This window comes from Rhinopithecus roxellana, chromosome 10 (assembly GCF_007565055.1).
Source record: "Rhinopithecus roxellana isolate Shanxi Qingling chromosome 10, ASM756505v1, whole genome shotgun sequence".
Classification (NCBI taxonomy): Eukaryota; Metazoa; Chordata; class Mammalia; order Primates; family Cercopithecidae; genus Rhinopithecus; species Rhinopithecus roxellana.
The window spans coordinates 139,897,234-139,913,858 of NC_044558.1; the positions used below are offsets into that span (position 1 = coordinate 139,897,234).

At 40.9% G+C, this 16,625-nt stretch overlaps 1 protein-coding gene across 1 annotated transcript in view; it reads right to left on the reverse strand.

Moving 5' to 3' along the window:
- PKP2 (plakophilin 2) overlaps positions 1-16,625 on the reverse strand; it is a 109,806-nt gene that overhangs the window by 11,325 nt on the left and 81,856 nt on the right. Inside the window, exon 10 of the mRNA XM_010370988.2 lies at positions 41-194. Within this exon, the coding sequence (XP_010369290.1) occupies positions 41-194 (154 nt within the window). The remainder of the gene's footprint in view (positions 1-40; positions 195-16,625) is intronic.

Genomic DNA, 16,625 nt, shown 5'->3' on the forward strand with positions numbered 1-16,625 from the left:
AGCATGTACATATTACACATAGATACTTATGCCGACTCACCAATTTCATTCTGCAGAGAAAGATTCCGGGACAGATTTCTTAGCAGCGAGATGGCTGTCTTTTTCACACTTAGGTCACCGACATGCAGCATCTTTCGGGTGTGCTGCAGGCCATTTTCCTTCTGGACAACTGCCTGAGCCACTGACGTCGGCATCTGTTTTGTGAGACACATCTTATAAGTGCTATTGTGTTTGATTTCATGATAATATTAAGTTTTCTGTAGATTACCAGAGGTTGATGAAAATGTTTTATTTTATTTTTATTTTATTGGTTTATTTTGAGATGGAGTCTCTCTCTGTCACCCAGGCTGGAATGCAGTGGTGTGATCTCAGTTCACCATAACCTCCACCTCCCAGGTTCAAGTGATTCTCCTGCCTCAGCCTCCGGAGTAGCTGGGATTACAGGTGTGTGCCACCACACCCAGCTAATTTTTTTGTACTTTTGGTAGAGATGGTGTTTTATCATGTTGGCCAGGCTGGTCTCGAACTCCTGACTCAGGTGATCCATCTGCCTCAGCCTCCCAAAGTGTTGGAATTACAGGAGTGAGCCACTATGCCAGGCTGAAGATGTTTTAAAAATTAGAACTGTGATGAAACTAGTCTAAATTAGGTTTTCAAGTCAATTACTAGATAAAAACTGTTTATTCAGTACATTTAAATGCAATCTTGGGGCTGGGCGTGGTGGCTCACACCTGTAATCCCAGCACTTTGGGAGGCCAAAGCTGGCGGATCACCTGAGGCCAGGAGTTCAAGATCAGCCTGGCCAACATGGTGAAACCCTGTCTCTACTAAAAAATACAAAAATATTAGCCAGGTATGGTGGTGCGTGCCTGTAATCCCAGCTACTCAAGAGGCTGAGGCAGGAGAATAGCTTGAACCTGGGAGACAGAGGTGGCAGAGAGCCAAGATTGTGCCACTGCACTCCAGCCTGGGTGACAGAGCAACACTCTGTCTCAACAAGCAAACAAACAAATAAATGTAATGCAATGCAATGTTGGATTTAATTAGGTTATTACTTTTTTTGCATCTGTGTTTATAAATAAAATGGATTAACCTTTTCCTTGTACTACCCTTTTCACTTTTAGAATCAAGGTTATACTAACATCATTCAGTTAGTTGGGTAGTATTTAATCTTTTTCTATCTCCTTTAGCTGTTTGTGTAATACAAGAATAATCTCTTCTTTTGGGCTTGGTAGAATTTAGCCATACAGATTGAATATCCCTTATCTGAAATGCTTGAGACCAGAACTGTTTTGGTTTTTTTTCAGATTTTGGAAGATTTGCAAATGTACAATGAAATATCTTGGGGATATCTTGGGGATAGATAGAACTAAGTCTGAACATGAAATTCATTTATCTTTCATATGCACCTTATACTCATAGCTTGGAGGTCATTTTATACAATATTTGTAATAATTCTGCGCATGAAATAGTTTGTATACATGGAAGTATCAGAAAGCAAAGGTGTCACTATCTCAGCCACCCACATGGACAATCTGTGGTTGTTTGGCATCACCATTATTCTTGACTCTGAATTCATATACTACGATAGGCTATCATTTTCTTACACATGTACTCAATAGTTAAAAATATGGTATGCCATTAAAAGTTAAAAAAAATAATGTGTTCAGGTAACTAAGCAGCACAGTAGCATCACCAGAATACCTGTCTCAGCTGTCTAACAGCAACAGACAACGGCAGGCTTTCTGTCTCTAACTACCATGCTGTGTTTTGATGGAAAGGTTATTGTCTACTGTTTTTTGTTTGTTTTTTTCCAGTGAGAAGAAACATGAAAAGCAATTGAGGGATGAGGAACTGGGTCCTTTAGGGATGAGGAGGCATTCTGTTGGGTGGTTTTGCAAAATGTTGCCTCTAGAGTCATCTGCCTCATTAACAATGGTTTTTTCTTCAACTTTTAAGTTCAGGGGTACACGTGTAGGATGTGTAGGTTTGTTACATAGGTTAATGCGTACCATGGTGGTTTGCTGCACAGATCATCCCATCACCTAGCCCAGCACACATTAGCTATTCTTCCTGATGCTCTCCCTCATCCCCCCAAGTCCCCAACAGGCCCCACTGTGTGCTGTTCCCCACCAAGTATCCATGTGTTCCCATTGTTCAGCTCCCACTTATAAGTGAGGCCATGTGGTGCTTGGCTTTCTGTTTGCCAAGGATAACGGCTTCCATCTCCATCCATGTCCCTGCAAAGGACATGATCTCGTTCCTTTTTATGGCTGCACAGTATTCCATGGTGTGTATGTATGACATTTTCTTTATTCAATCTATCACTGATGGGCATTTGCGTTGATGCCATGTCTTTGCTATTGTGAACAGTGCTGCAGTGAACACACACATTCATGTATCTTTATATGAGAATGATTTATATTCCTTTGAGTATATACCCAACAATGGAACTGCTGGGTCAAATGGTATTTCTGCCTCTAGATCTTTGAGAAATCACCACACTGTTTTCCACAATGGTTGAACTAATTTGCACTCCCACCAATGGTGGAAAAGCGTTCCTTTTTCTCTGCAACCTCATCAGCATCTGTTGTTTTTCTGACTTTTTAATAATTACCATTCTGACTGGCATGAGATGGTATCTCACAGTGGTTCTGATTTGCGTTTTTCTAACGATCAGTGATGTTGAACTTTTTTTCACGTTTGTTAACCACATGTATGTCTTCTTTTGAGAAGAGTCTGTTCATGTCCTTTGTCCACTTTTTAATTTTTTTTTTGTTTTTGTCTTGTAAATTTGTTTAGGTTCCTTGTAAACGCTGGATATTAGACCTTTGTCAGGCAGATAGACTGTAAACACATTCTCCCATTCTCTAGGTTGTCTGTTCACTTGATGATAGTTTCTTTTGCTGTGCAGAAGCTCTTTAGTTTCACTGCATCCCATTTGTCAATTTTTGCTTTCATTGCTATTGCTTTTGGTGTTTTTGTCATGAAATCTTTGCCGTTGCCTATGTCCTGAATGGTATTGCCTAGATTTTCTTCTAGGGTTTTTATAGTTTTGGGTTTTACATTTAAGTCTCTATCTTGAGTTAATTTTTGTATAAAGTGTAAGGAAGGGGTCCACTTTCAATTTTCTGCATTTGACTAGCCAGTTCGCCCAGCACGGTTTATTAAATAGGGAATCCTTTTCCCATTGCTTGCTTTTGTCAGGTTTGCTGAAGATCAGATTGTTGTAGGTGTGCAGTCTTATTTCTGAGTTCTCTATTCAATTCCACTGGTCTATGTGTCTGCTTTTGTACCAGTACCATGCTGTTTTGGTTATGGTAGCTTTGTAATACAGTTTGAAGTCAGGTAGCATGATGCCTCTAGCTTTGACCTTTTTGCTTAAGATGGTCTTGGCTATTCGGCTCTTTTTCAATTCCATATGAATTTTAAAATAGTTTTTTTTTTCTAATTCTGTGAAGAATGTTAATGGTAGTTTAATGGGGATAGCATTGAATCTATAAATTACTTTGGGCAGTAGTTTATTGAGAGCTTTTACCTTGAAGGGATGCTGAATTTTATCAAAGGCCTTTTCTGCATCTATTGAGATCATGTGGTATTTGTCTGTAGTTCTGTTTATGTGATGGATTACATTTATTGATCTGCAAATGTTGAACCAACCTTGCAGCCCAGTGATGAAACCCACTTGATGGTGGTAGATACGCTTTTTGACATGCTGCTAGATTCAGTGTGCCAGTATTTTACCGAGGATTTTTGTATCGATGTTTGTCAGGGATATTGGCCTGAAGTTTTTTTTGTTGTTGTTATATCCCTGCCAGGTTTTGGTATCAGGATGATGCTGGTCTCATACAATAAGTTAAGGAGGAGTTCCTCCTTTTCAATTTTTTGGAATAGTTTCAGTAGAAATGGTACCCACTCTTCTTTGTACCTCTGGCAGATTTCAGCTGTAAATCTATCTGGTCCTCGGTTTTTTGTGGTTGGTAGTCTATTTATTACCACCTCAATTTTAGAACTCATTATTGGTCTATTAAGGGATTCGATTTCTTCTTGGTTCAGTCTTGAGAAGATGTATGTGTCCAGAAGTTTATCCATGTTTTCCTAGATCTTCTAGTTTATGCGTATAGAGGTATTTATAGTATTCTCTGATGGTTGTATGTATTTCTGTGGGGTCAGTGGTGATATCCCCCTTATCATTTCTGATTGTGTTATTTGATTCTTCTCTCTTTTCTATTAGTCTAGCTAGCAGATCGTTTTATTAATTTTTTTTTTTTTTTTTCAAAAAAACAGCTCCTGAATTTGTTGATTTTTTGAAGGGTTTTTTTTTGTGTGTGTGTCTGTATCTCCTTCGGTTCAACTCTGATCTTGGCTATTTCTTGCCTTGGGGTTTGTTTGCTCTTGGTTCTCTAGTTCTTTTAGTTGTGATGTTAGGTTGTTACCTTGAGATCTTTTCTTTTTTCTTTTTTTTGAGATGGAGTCTCATTCTGTTGCCCAGGCTGGAGTGTAGTGGCACAATCTCGGCTCACTGCAAGCTCTGCCTCCTGGGTTCACGCTATTCTCCTGCCTCAGGCTCCCAAGTAGCTGGAACTACAGGTGCCCACCACCACACCCGGCTAATTTTTGTATTTTTAGTAAAGACGGGGTTTCAACTTGTTAGCCAGGATGGTCTCTATCTCCTGACCTTGTGATCTGCCCACCTCGGCCTCCCAACGTGCTGGGATTACAGGCACGAGCCACCGTGCCTGGCCACCTTGAGATCTTTCTAGCTTATTGATCTGGGCATTTAGGATTACAAATTTCCCTCTTAACACTGCTTTAGCTGTGTCCCAGAGATTCTGGTACAGTCTGTTTGTTCTCATTAATTTCAAATCACTTCTTGACTTCTGCCTTAATTTCACTATTTATCCACAAGTAATTCAGGAGCAGGTTGTTCAATTTCTATGTACTTGTGTAGTTTTGAGTGAATTTCTTAATCTTGAGTTCTAATTTGGTTGCACTGTCATCTGAGAGATGGTTTCCTATGATTGTGGTTCTTTTGCATTTGCTAGGGAGTGTTTTACTTCTAATTATATGAACAAGTTTTGGGTAAGTGCTATAGGGTGAGGAGGGGAATGAATATTCTGCTATTTTTTGGTGGAGAGTTCTGTAGATATCAGGTCTGCTTGATCCAGAGCTGAGTTAACTCTTCTTGATGAATTGAACCCTTTACCATTATGTAATGCCCCTCTTTGTCTTTTTTTGATCTTTATTGATAGTTTAAAGTCTGTTTTGTCAGAACTAGGATTGCAACCCTTGCTTTTTTCTGTTTTCCATTTGCTTGGTAAATTTTCCTCTATCCCTTTATTTTGAGCCTAAGTGTGTCTTTGCATGTGACATGGAAGACAGGACACCAATGGGGTTTGGTTGTTTATCCAGCTTGCCATTCTGTGTCTTTTAGTTGGTGCATTTAGCCCATTTACATTTAAGGCTAGTATTGTTATGTGTGAATTTGATCCTGTCATCATGATGCTAACTGGTAATTTTGCAGACTTGTTTATGTGGTTGCTTCATAGTGTCACTGGTCTGTGTACTTCAATGTGTTTTCATAGTGGCTGGTAATGGTTTTTCCTTTCCATATTTAGTGCTTCTTTCAGGAGCTTTTGCAAGGTAGGCCTCGTATTGATGAATTCCCTCAGCATTTGCTTGTCTGCAAAGGATCTTATTTCTCTTTTGTTTATGAAGCTTAGTTTGGCTGAAAATGAAATTCTGTGTTGGAAATTCTTTTCTTTAAGAATTTTAAATATTGGCCCCCAATCTCTTCTGGCTTGTAGGATTTCTGCTGAGAAGTCTGCTGTTAGTCTGATGGGCTTACCTTGTAAGTGATCTGGCCTTTCTCTCTGGCTGCCTGTAACATTTATTCTTTCATTTTGACCTAGAATCTGATAAGTATGTGTCTTGGAGATGATCTTCTCATAGAGTATCCTACTGGAGTTCTCTCCATTTCCTTAATTTGAATGCTGGCCTGTCTTGCTAGGTTTGGGAAATTCTATTGGGATGATATACTAAAGTATGTTTTCCAACTTGGTTCTGTTCTCCCTGTCTCTTTCAGGTACCCCAATCAGTCGCAGGTTCCATCTCTTTACATAATCCCACATTTCTTGGAGGTTTTGTTAATTCCTTTTCATTCTTTTTTCTCTATTCTTGTCTGCCTGTCTTATTTCAGAAAGATAGTCTTCAAACTCTGAGGTACTTTCCTCCGCTTGGTCTATTCTGCTATTGATACTTGTGATTGCATGGTGAAGTTCTCATGTTATATTTTTCAGCCCTATCAAGTTAGTTATGTTCCTCTCTAAACTGGCTATTCTGGTTATCAGCTCCTGTATTATTTTATCATGATTTTTAGCTTCTTTGCATTGGGTTACAACGTGCTCCTTTATCTCAGCGAAGTTTGTTGTTTCCAACCTTCTGAAGCCTACTTCTGTCAACTCCGCCATCTCAGCCTCATCGCTGTTCTGAGCCCTTGCTGGAGAGGTGTTGTCATTCTTCTCATCTGGAGGAGAAGAGGCACTCTGTTTTTTTGAGTTTTCAGTGTTTTTGCACTGATTCTTTCTCATCTTTGTGGGCTTATCTACCTTTGACCTTTGAGGCTGCTGACTTCTGAAGGAGTTTCTGTGGGCTCTTTTTTGTTGATGATGTTGTTGTTTTCTGTTTGTTTGTTGTTGGTTTTTTTTTTTCTTTTCACATTCAGGCTACTGACTGTTAGCAACCACAGGGCTACTGTGGTTTGCTGGGGAACTGCTCCAGACCTTAGTTGCCTCTGCTTTTCCTGTACTTGGAGGTATCAACAGTGAAGGCTGTGAAGCAGCAAAGATGGCAGCCTGCTCCTTCCTCTGGACACTCCATCCCAGGGTGGGTACTGACCTGCTTCTGGCCCAAATGCTCCTTTTGGAGGTGTCTGGAGACCCTTATTGAAAGGTCTCACCTAGTCAGGAGGAATGGAATTAGGGACCTGCTTACAGAAGCAGTCTGGCTGTAGACCAGCTGTGCTGTGTTTGGGAGGACCCTTCCTCATCCGGACTGCCCAGACTCTCTAGAGTAGGCAAGCTGGAACAGCTCAGTTGACCGAACCATAGAGATGGCAGCCTCCCCTCTTGCTGGGAGCTCCATCCCAGGGAGAGATCAGAGCTCTCTGTCCATATAAGCCTGGCTGGAGTAATTAAAGGCCCCCCACAGGGAGGCCCTGCCCAGTGAGGAGGAATGGATCGGGGTCCCACTTTAAAGCAGTTTGGGCACAATCTGGCACAGCAGCTGTGTGGTGTTGGGGGGGTATCCCTTCCTCATCTAGACCACCCAGACTCTCTGGAGCTGGCAGGCTGGAATGTGCTGTTTACCGAACCATAGAAATAGTAGCCACCCCTCCCCCAGGGAACTCCCTCCTGTTTCAGGCAGACTCACTGTGTTGCCATTGGCTGGCTGGAATTCCCATGCCAGTGGGTCTTAACTTGTGAGGTGCTGTGGAAGTAGGGCCCTCAGAACAATGCTGCTTGGCTCCCTGGATTCAGCCCCCTTCCTAGGGGAATGTACAAAGGTATCTGTCACCTTGCTGGGAATTCCAGGGTGGAGTATGTAAAACTCTTGTCTCTGTGTGTACCTGTGCTGAGGCTCCACACAGCTCTGTTTATTGGATCCAAGGCCCTGGTAGTGTGGGCTCATGAGGGGATCTCCTGATCCACAGGTTGCAAAGATCTGTGGGAGAAGCATGGTTTCCTGGGCGGGTTGCACAATCAGTCACTGCTTCCCTCTGCTAGGGGTGGGGGTTCCTTTGGCTCCGTGAGGCTCCTGGGTGGGCCACTGGCCCACTCTGCTTTTCTTTATTCTCTCCAGGTCAGGATGATTGTCTAGTCAGTCCCAGTGTGAGAACCTGGATATTTCAGCTGAAGGTGCTGAATTCACTCGACGCTTTCATTCCTCTCTGTACTGTGGGCTGCAGCTGCTTCTTAATGGGCCCTCTTGGTCCCCAACTCAACAATGGCTCTTATTTTAGCAGTCTCTCTTTGATTTTATAAATAGAATGAGTTGTTCTGTTATGAATGCCTGCTGCTCTAGTTCTTCAATAAGCCCATCACACAATTTCACCCTGTCATCTATAGGCACTTTTTCTGCAGTGTTAACAACATTACTATTATCATGATTACCTTATTCAGAATCATTTTGGCCATTTCACCATTGGTCAATGAATGAACAAGTGGAGACTTGTTATCAATGTTAAAAACTTCTTTAGTATTCACTTCTTCCAGCTTACTGACGGATTATGAAGTCTATTTTTTTGCAAAGGTAAGGAGTTCAGCCATCTTTTTTTCTCACTTGACATATATAATTCTTCAAAGCCACCATCTAGTTTATCATTACCACTGGACACAGCTGTAGGCCAGAGTTGTGCCAGGCATGCACACCTGTTTCAAGCAATGGCAACAGCATATAGAGCATCCTCAGGCTAAACTCCTTTTGAACACTTTCTCACACCCACACCTCTGCACACTGCTGCTAGCCAGCATGCTGTTCAAGAAAAGTGTTTTTTTAATGTACTCTTTATTGATCTAAGGATACTCTGGTCACATGGCTAAAATGATGAAGTCACATTTGAGGGAAAGTACATAGAATAGACATTTTTAAAATGAGAATTTCAGCTGGGAGATGAGCAGAACAATTGTCATGTAATAACAAAATCTTGCAGTCATCATCCAGTCGAGTCTCCCTGCAGCAAGCATTAGCCACTTGGTACCAAATGTTTGTGAAACCAATCAAAAAAGATGTCCCTGGTGCTCCATGTCTTTCTGTTAGCATAATAACAGACTGGTAAGAAACTTGCTCCTTGAAAACAGTGAGGACACAAGTTTTTATCTATCACCCCACTTATGTGTGCCTGATGCATTAACACATCCCAGCATATTCTGTCCTTGGCAGCCTTAGTTCTAGTAGGTGCTGTTTCATCAGCTGTAGTCAGTGTCTTTCTGAGGCAATGATGCCAAAACAGTGATGTTTCATCAGCATTATAGACTTGTTTTGGCTTCAGATTTTCATTAGCCATGACTGGCAAACTCAATGAATTTCTTCACTGCTTTGTGATCAGCAGATGCTTTATCATCACAAATCTTTAAAAATGTAATGCTGTGTCTTTTCTTAAATTTCTGCAACCAGCCTATTGATTATTCACATTCCCTTTTAATTTTCAGTTCATCAAAATCTTTGCTTGTTTCACGGTCAGCATACCATTATGTGGCATGTGTTCCCTGTGACGTGGACAGATCCGCACTTTCAATACATGATCAAGATCTTCATGTTTGGCTTTATGCAGTTTTCTAATTTTCACTAACTTCTGTGAATCAGTTTCAGCACAGAACTTCAACAATGTATCCTTCTGTTTCTTCAGGTCATATATGGATGTTTCATATACTCCTGTCCAGTTTCTCCAACAGCTTGGCTTTCTGTGCTAGAGGTAAACATAAATGCTTCCTCTTTTTATCAGCCTAAGGGGTATCTGTAGGTCATTTTGTCATTTTCAGCAATACCTTTATACCACAGAGCAAACAGTAAGCAAACAAACACAGTTGAGTCATGCATGTAGGTCTTGGCTCCATGTGGGGCATTGTGGGAAACCTGCCATCAGCATGCCTGGCCTGCACACATGCCATTTTACTATCCTTTGTGGGTGTGCTTGCTTGTGTGGGGGAAACTGGGTGTCTGTGGAAAAGATATATGGCAGCTGAAGGGAGCTGGGAGGGATTTGTTTTTTTTTTCTTTTCTGCTTGGGGATGCCGAGTAAACTGTGTATTGTGTGCCTGCGTTTTGACTTGACTCGCCATATAAGGTCAAGTGTAACATTTTCAACGCATGGTGTCATGCTGGTGCTAAAAACGTTTTGGATTTTGGAGCATTTCAGATTTTGAAAATTTGGATTAGGGATCCTCAACTTACATTGCTGCGTATCTGTCACTCACTTCCACGGTGACATGGAATCTGTGTTCACCCAGAAAGCTAACTGAGCTGAGAAAAAAATCTTAAAGGGAGATGTCTTTCATTATCATTTCAGTTTATTTACCGGTTGATAATTAGTCATCTTTTCTATTTCTTCTTGTTCAAGTTTTGGGAATTTACACAGGTTAATTAATTTACACTTTTTTTTTTTTTTTTGAGATGGAGTCTCGCTCTGTCACCCAGGCTGGGGTGCAATGGCGTGATCCTGGCTCACTGCAACCTCTGCCTCCTGGGTTCACGCCATTCTCCGAGTAGCTGGGACTACAAGCGCCCGCCACCACGCCAGCTAATTTTTTGTATTTTCAGTAGAGACGGCGTTTCACCGTGTTAGCCAGGCTGGTCTTGAACGCCTGACCTCAAGTGATCACCTGCCTCAGTCTCCCAAAGTGCTGGGATTATAGGCATGAGCCACTGCGCCCGGCCATTATTAACTTTTAAATGGGAAAACCCATCACTATTTCCATACAAACGACCTGCCAATTGACTTTCTATAACCCACTTAGAAGTTTGGATCTATATTCGGTCAAATCTGTGTTAACTGATCACAGTCCTTGCATTTGTTATTCCTGGCTGTAGCTGTAAACTATCGCAAGCACAGTCAGTCTGAAGGTGAGAATTGTATTTTTGAAAATATAAAATGTCTTGACTTCCAGGAGCTTACTAGAGAAATAAAAAAGTGTAGCTTGCAGTTTTCAAAACCAATTCATCACAAGATTGAAGGTTATAAATCTAAATAATGGTCAGTGATAGCCCAATAGTGACCAGACAAACATAAAACAAAAACGTAAACAAAACCAAAGCAAAAAACCAAAAAAAAAAAAAACCCAAAACAAACAACCAAACAAATAGTCTAAGCCATAAGGACCCCTTGTGAACTCTCATGTGGATGTCTGGATTTTAGGAACAGGATTATCAGATCAGTGGGAGAAAATGTATAAACATTGGGAAGTAGAATCATTTCAATTTGGGTCTTTGGATATGACTTTAATGTTAATCAACTTACTTTAAACTGAGCCTGCTTAATATATAATGAAACAAATAATTGTCATGTCTTATTGTTTTTATAATTTAATCAGTATCTTTTTTTCTTTCAATATTTTTTTTTTTTTTTTTTTTTTGATACGGAGTCTCGCTGTGTCGCCCAGGCTGGAGCGCAGTGGCGCGATCTCGGCTCACTGCAAGCTCCGCCTCCCGGGTTCCCGCCATTCTCCCGCCTCAGCCTCCGAGTAGCTGGGACTACAGGCGCCCGCCACTGCGCCCGGCTAGTTTTTTGTATTTTTAGTAGAGACGGGGTTTCACCGTGTTAGCCAGGAGGGTCTCGATCTCCTGACCTCGTGATCCACCCGCCTCGGCCTCCCAAAGTGCTGGGATTACAGGCTTGAGCCACCGCGCCCGGCCTTTTCTTTCAATATTAAAAACAGCAGGAAGAAGCTGGGCCTGGTGGCTCAGGCCTGTAATCCCAGCACTTTGGGAGGCTGAGGTGGGAGGATTGCTTGAGGCCAGGAGTTTGAGACCAGCCTGGGCAACATAGTGAGACCTTGTCTCTACAAATGATAAAAAAATTTAGCCCAGTGTTGCGGTATGTGCCTGTGGTTCTAGCTTCTTGGGAGGCTGAGGTGGGAGAGAATCATTTGAACCCTGGTGGTCAAGGCTGCAGTGAGTCATGTTTGCACCACTGCACTCCAGCCTGGGTGACAAAGCAAGACCCCATCTCGGGGAAAAAAAAAAAGGGAGGAAGAAAACATGTAATTGTTAGATACAGTTGCAATACTCTGTTTATTAGTTATTAAAACATATCTTTTATTAGACTCTCAAAGTGTCCATGACTCAAAGGAATTTAATTACTATTTTATAATGTTTGTTCTATTATAAACAAATAAAAATTTGTCTTTCATTTATTTGCAGAACATTCTGTTAGACTATTTGCTCTCCTCTGAGAAGAATCCTTCGCCTGTAGCCATCCAAGGAGGAGACTACTAGACACCACTCCTGTATCCTGGGCCAGGAGGGACATTTGGCACTTCTCTCTCTTCCTAGCTGCACTTCTACACTATTCCGTCTTCCCTCAAATGCATAAGTCCTGTTCTTCTGAGTTACCACCGTCCAGCTGTATCACCCCCCACAGCATTTTCTTTGCTATCACAAGGCCTATTGTTCTTTCCTCAATATTCGCTGGAGGCTTTGGAGCCCAGTTCATAGCCTTCTCCATCTCCTATTCATATACCTCATCAAAATGATTACCTCACAGTTCCTAGACTTCCCCACAGTCCCTGACTTTCATCTCTTCCATACATCAGCCACTCACTTCCATGATCACACAGAGCCTGTGTTCACTCAGAGACATGTTGCCTCCGAAAACAAACTCAGCAATGTCAGGCTCTGAACACATTTTCCCATTCTCCTTGCTCTCCCTCCTACCATGTTTCTCTTCAGCTTCATCAAGAACTTCAGTCCCTCTACCCGACCTTCATTCCTTACACCTCAAGATATCAATTCTCTCCTGTCTTGAATTTCTTATTTAGACTACAGTGCACGAACCATCACATTAAATATTATCTCTCCAGGCTGGGCACTATGGCTCAAGCCTGTAATCCCAGCACTTTGGGAGGCTGAGGAAGGCAGATCACCTGAGGTGAGGAGTTCAAGACCAGCCCGGCCAACATGGTGAAACCCTGTCTCTACTAAAAATACAAAAAATTAGCTGAGCGTGGTGGTGGGCGCCTATAATCTCAGCTACTTGGGAGGCTGAGGTAGGAGAATCACTTGAACTTGGGAGGCGGAAGTTGCAGTGAGCTAAGACCGTGCCACTGGATTCCACCCTGGGCGACAGAGTGAGACTCCATCTTAAAAAAAAAAAAATTCCAATACTCTCAACAATCTTGTCAGTCTAGCTTATTTTTCTCTCACCCATCAAAACTGCAACACAGGGTTCATTTAACTTGTTTCTTTTCTGATTTTATACTTGTCTACCAAATATTGCTAGGGCAACAGTGCATTTGCAGAAGAACCAATCTGCAAATTATGGCCTTCAATCTCTACAAGGAACTCAATGTTGCTAGTAAACTTGCTGTTTCTTAAACACCAGTGAGGGTTTCAAAGCCTTACACCAGAATCACCCTTGTAAAATTTAATCTGATTATGTTCCACACCTCAGATTTAAACGCTTTCATGACTCCCCATCGCCTTCCAAATGATGTTCAAACATCTTAGTACGGCTCAAACAGTCCTCTGTAGTCTGACATTTTACTTCCTTCCTTACCACTATTCCCTAATTCTCTAGATTACAACTCTCCTAAACTGCCTATCTCTCCTACTAGACGATTCATTAGCCTCTTGAAAGAATGTATCTTATCCATCTTTTCTCCACCTCAGTGCCTTGTATGGTACCTTGCACACGATAGGTCCTATACAAATGTTTACTGACCTGAATTGTATAAATAATATGCTATCAAGTTTCCCTGAAGATTTATCATCTCAGAAGGTACTTGAAAACAAGATGAGGAATCAAATAAAGTCACAAAATATTTCTTACAATTTTTGTTTTCTTTTAAAACATGAGAATTTCTTGAGAATTAAAATCTTGCTTTATAGACATATCATACTACACTATTTAATGATATATGCTTAGATATAATAAAGAGCATTAATGTTTTCATGTTAATTCATAAGAACAATCACTGAAAACATGTGACTGTAGATGAGGTCTGATTCCTTAAATGCTGTTTGCTCAGCTTGGGGACAGCACGGCAAAATTTCACTAATTCTTATTCACTGAGGGAAATGAGAAAGCCTGAAGTAGGATGACCTTTATAATTTGCTCCATAAGGAAAATAAGCAATGAGCACTACCAAATAGAGATTCTATATTCTAGCTTTTATAAATAAGTGAGAATGACTGTTATTTAGCTGGTCAACTGTTTGCAATAGCACTTTTAACTCATATTGCCTTGATCATTAATGAGGTTGAAAAAATGTTTTCAAATGTTCATTGGCCTTGAAAAAAAAATTTCAACTTTTAGATTCAGGGGGTAGATGTGCAGGTTTGTGACATGGGTATACTGTGTGATGCTAAGGTTTGTGATATGAATGATCCCGTCACCCAGGTAGTGAGCATAGTACCCAAGAGTTAGTTATTCATCTCTTTCCCCCTCCTTCTCTCCCTCTTCTTGTAGTCCCCAGTGTCTAATGTTGCAATCTTTATGTCCACCAGTAACCAATGTTTAACTCCCACGTATAAGTGAGAATATGTGGTATTTGTTTTTCTGTACCTGCATTAATTCACTTAGGAAAATGGCTTCCAGATGCATCCATGTTGCTGCAAAGGACATGATTTTACTCTTTTTTATGGCTGCATATCATTCCAGGGTGCATATGTACCACATTTTCTTTATTCAATCCACCATGGATGGGCACCCAGGTGGATTCTGTGTCTTTGCTATTGCGAATAGCATGGTGATGAACATATGAGTGCACATGTCTTTTTGGTAGAATAATTTATTTTCCTTTGGATATCTACTCAGTAATAGGATTGCTGGGTGGAATGGTAGCTCTGTTTTAAGTTCTTTGAGAAACCTCCAAACTGCCTTCCACAGTGGCTGAACTAATTTATATTCCCACCAACAGTATGTAAGTGTTCCCTTTTCTCCTAAGCCTCACCAGCATCTGTTGCGTTTTGACTTTTTAGTAATAGCCATTTTAAGTGGTGTGAGACAGCATCTCACTGTAGTTTTGATTTGATGATTAATGATGATTAGTAATGATGAGGTTTTTTCATGTTTTTTGGCGACTGGCAATGTCTTTTTTTGAGAAATGTCTGTTCATGTCTTTTGCTCCCTTTTTTAATGGGGTTATTTGGTTTTTGCTTGCTGGATTTTTTAAGTTCCTTACAGATTCTGGATTTAAACCTTTACCAGATACATACTTTGTGAACATTTTCTCCCATTCTGTAGGTTGTCTATTTACTCCCTTGATAGTTTATTTTGCTGTGCAGAAGCTCTTTAGCTTAATTAGGTCCCAGAATAGACAACCCAGCAATGAAGCTCTACACCTACAGCCATCTGGTCTTTGACAAAGTTGACAAAAATAAGCAATGGGGAAAGGACTCCCTATTCAATAAATGGTGCTGGGATAACTGGCCAGCCATACGCAGAAAAACAAAACTGGACCTCTACCTTTTACTATGTATACAAATTAATTCAAGATGCATTAAAGATTTAAATGTTAAGACCTCAAAATGTAAGAATCCTAGAAGAAAACCTGTGAAACACCATTCTGGACATTGGCCATGGGAAACAATTTATGACTGTTGACTATTTCAATGTTATCTTTCACCAAGTGTCTCTTAAGTCTCTTGTCCATTTATTTTTCTATTGGGCTGTCCATGTTTTCTTTATTTATTGTTATCTCAACTCTTCTATATTTTCTGGATACCCACGTTTGTTACTTACATATGTTGCAAAAATCTTTTCCCACTCTGTGGTTTGCCTTTGTAATGTCTTAACATGTCTTTTGATAGCATAAGTTATTAATTTAGTCAATTTATCAAATATTTACTTTAAGGTTAGTCCTCTTTGTGTCCATTTTAAGGAAATCTTTCCCTATTCCAGGTCATGAAGATATTCTTCCATGTAATTGTTTAGCATCTTTATTGTTTTACCTTTTATGTTTAGGTTTCATTCCTGTTGGTATTTACTTTTATATTTAGGTTTCATTCCTGTTGGTATTTACTTTTATATTTAGGTTTCATTCCTGTTGGTATTTACTTTTATATTTAGGTTTCATTCCTGTTGGTATTTACTTTTATATTTAGGTTTCATTCCTGCTGGTATTTACTTTTATATTTAGGTTTCATTCCTGTTGGTATTTACTTTTATATTTAGGTTTCATTCCTGTTGGTATTTACTTTTATATTTAGGTTTCATTCCTGTCGGTATTTATTTTTGGGTAAGGTATGCGGTAGGGCAGAAGATCCCAACCCCCCGGGTCACAGTACCAGTCCGTGGACTGTTAGGAACCCGCCGCACAGCAGAAAGTGAGCAGTGAGTGAGCATTATTAGTGCTTGAGCTCCACTTCCTGTCAGATCCGTGGTGGCATTAGGTTCTCATAGGCTCACGAACCCTATTGTGAACCGCACACATGAGGGATCTAGGCTGTGTGCTCCTTATAAGAATCTAATTGATCTAAGGTGGAACAGTTTCATCCTGAAACTCTCTCTCCCCAGCCTAGTCTGTGAAAAAACTGTCTTCCATGAAACCAGTCTCTGGTGCCAAAAAGGTTGGGGGCCGCTGAGGGAATCTGTTTCATTTTTTTCTGATCGATATTAAATAAAGGGCTTTTAAAACTATTTATTTCAGGCTGGGCGCAGTGGGTCAGGCTTGTCCCCAGCACTTAGGGAGGCTGAAGAGGGCAGATCACTTGAGGTCAGGAGTTCGAGACCAGCCTGGCTGACATGGTGAAACCCGTTTCTACTATAAATACAGAAATTAGTTGGGAGTGGTGGCACATGCCTGTAATCCCAACTACTCGGGAGGCTGAGGCACGAGAATTACTTGAACCCAGGAGACAGAGGTTGCAGTGACCCGAGATCGCACCACTGCACTCTAGCCTGGACAACA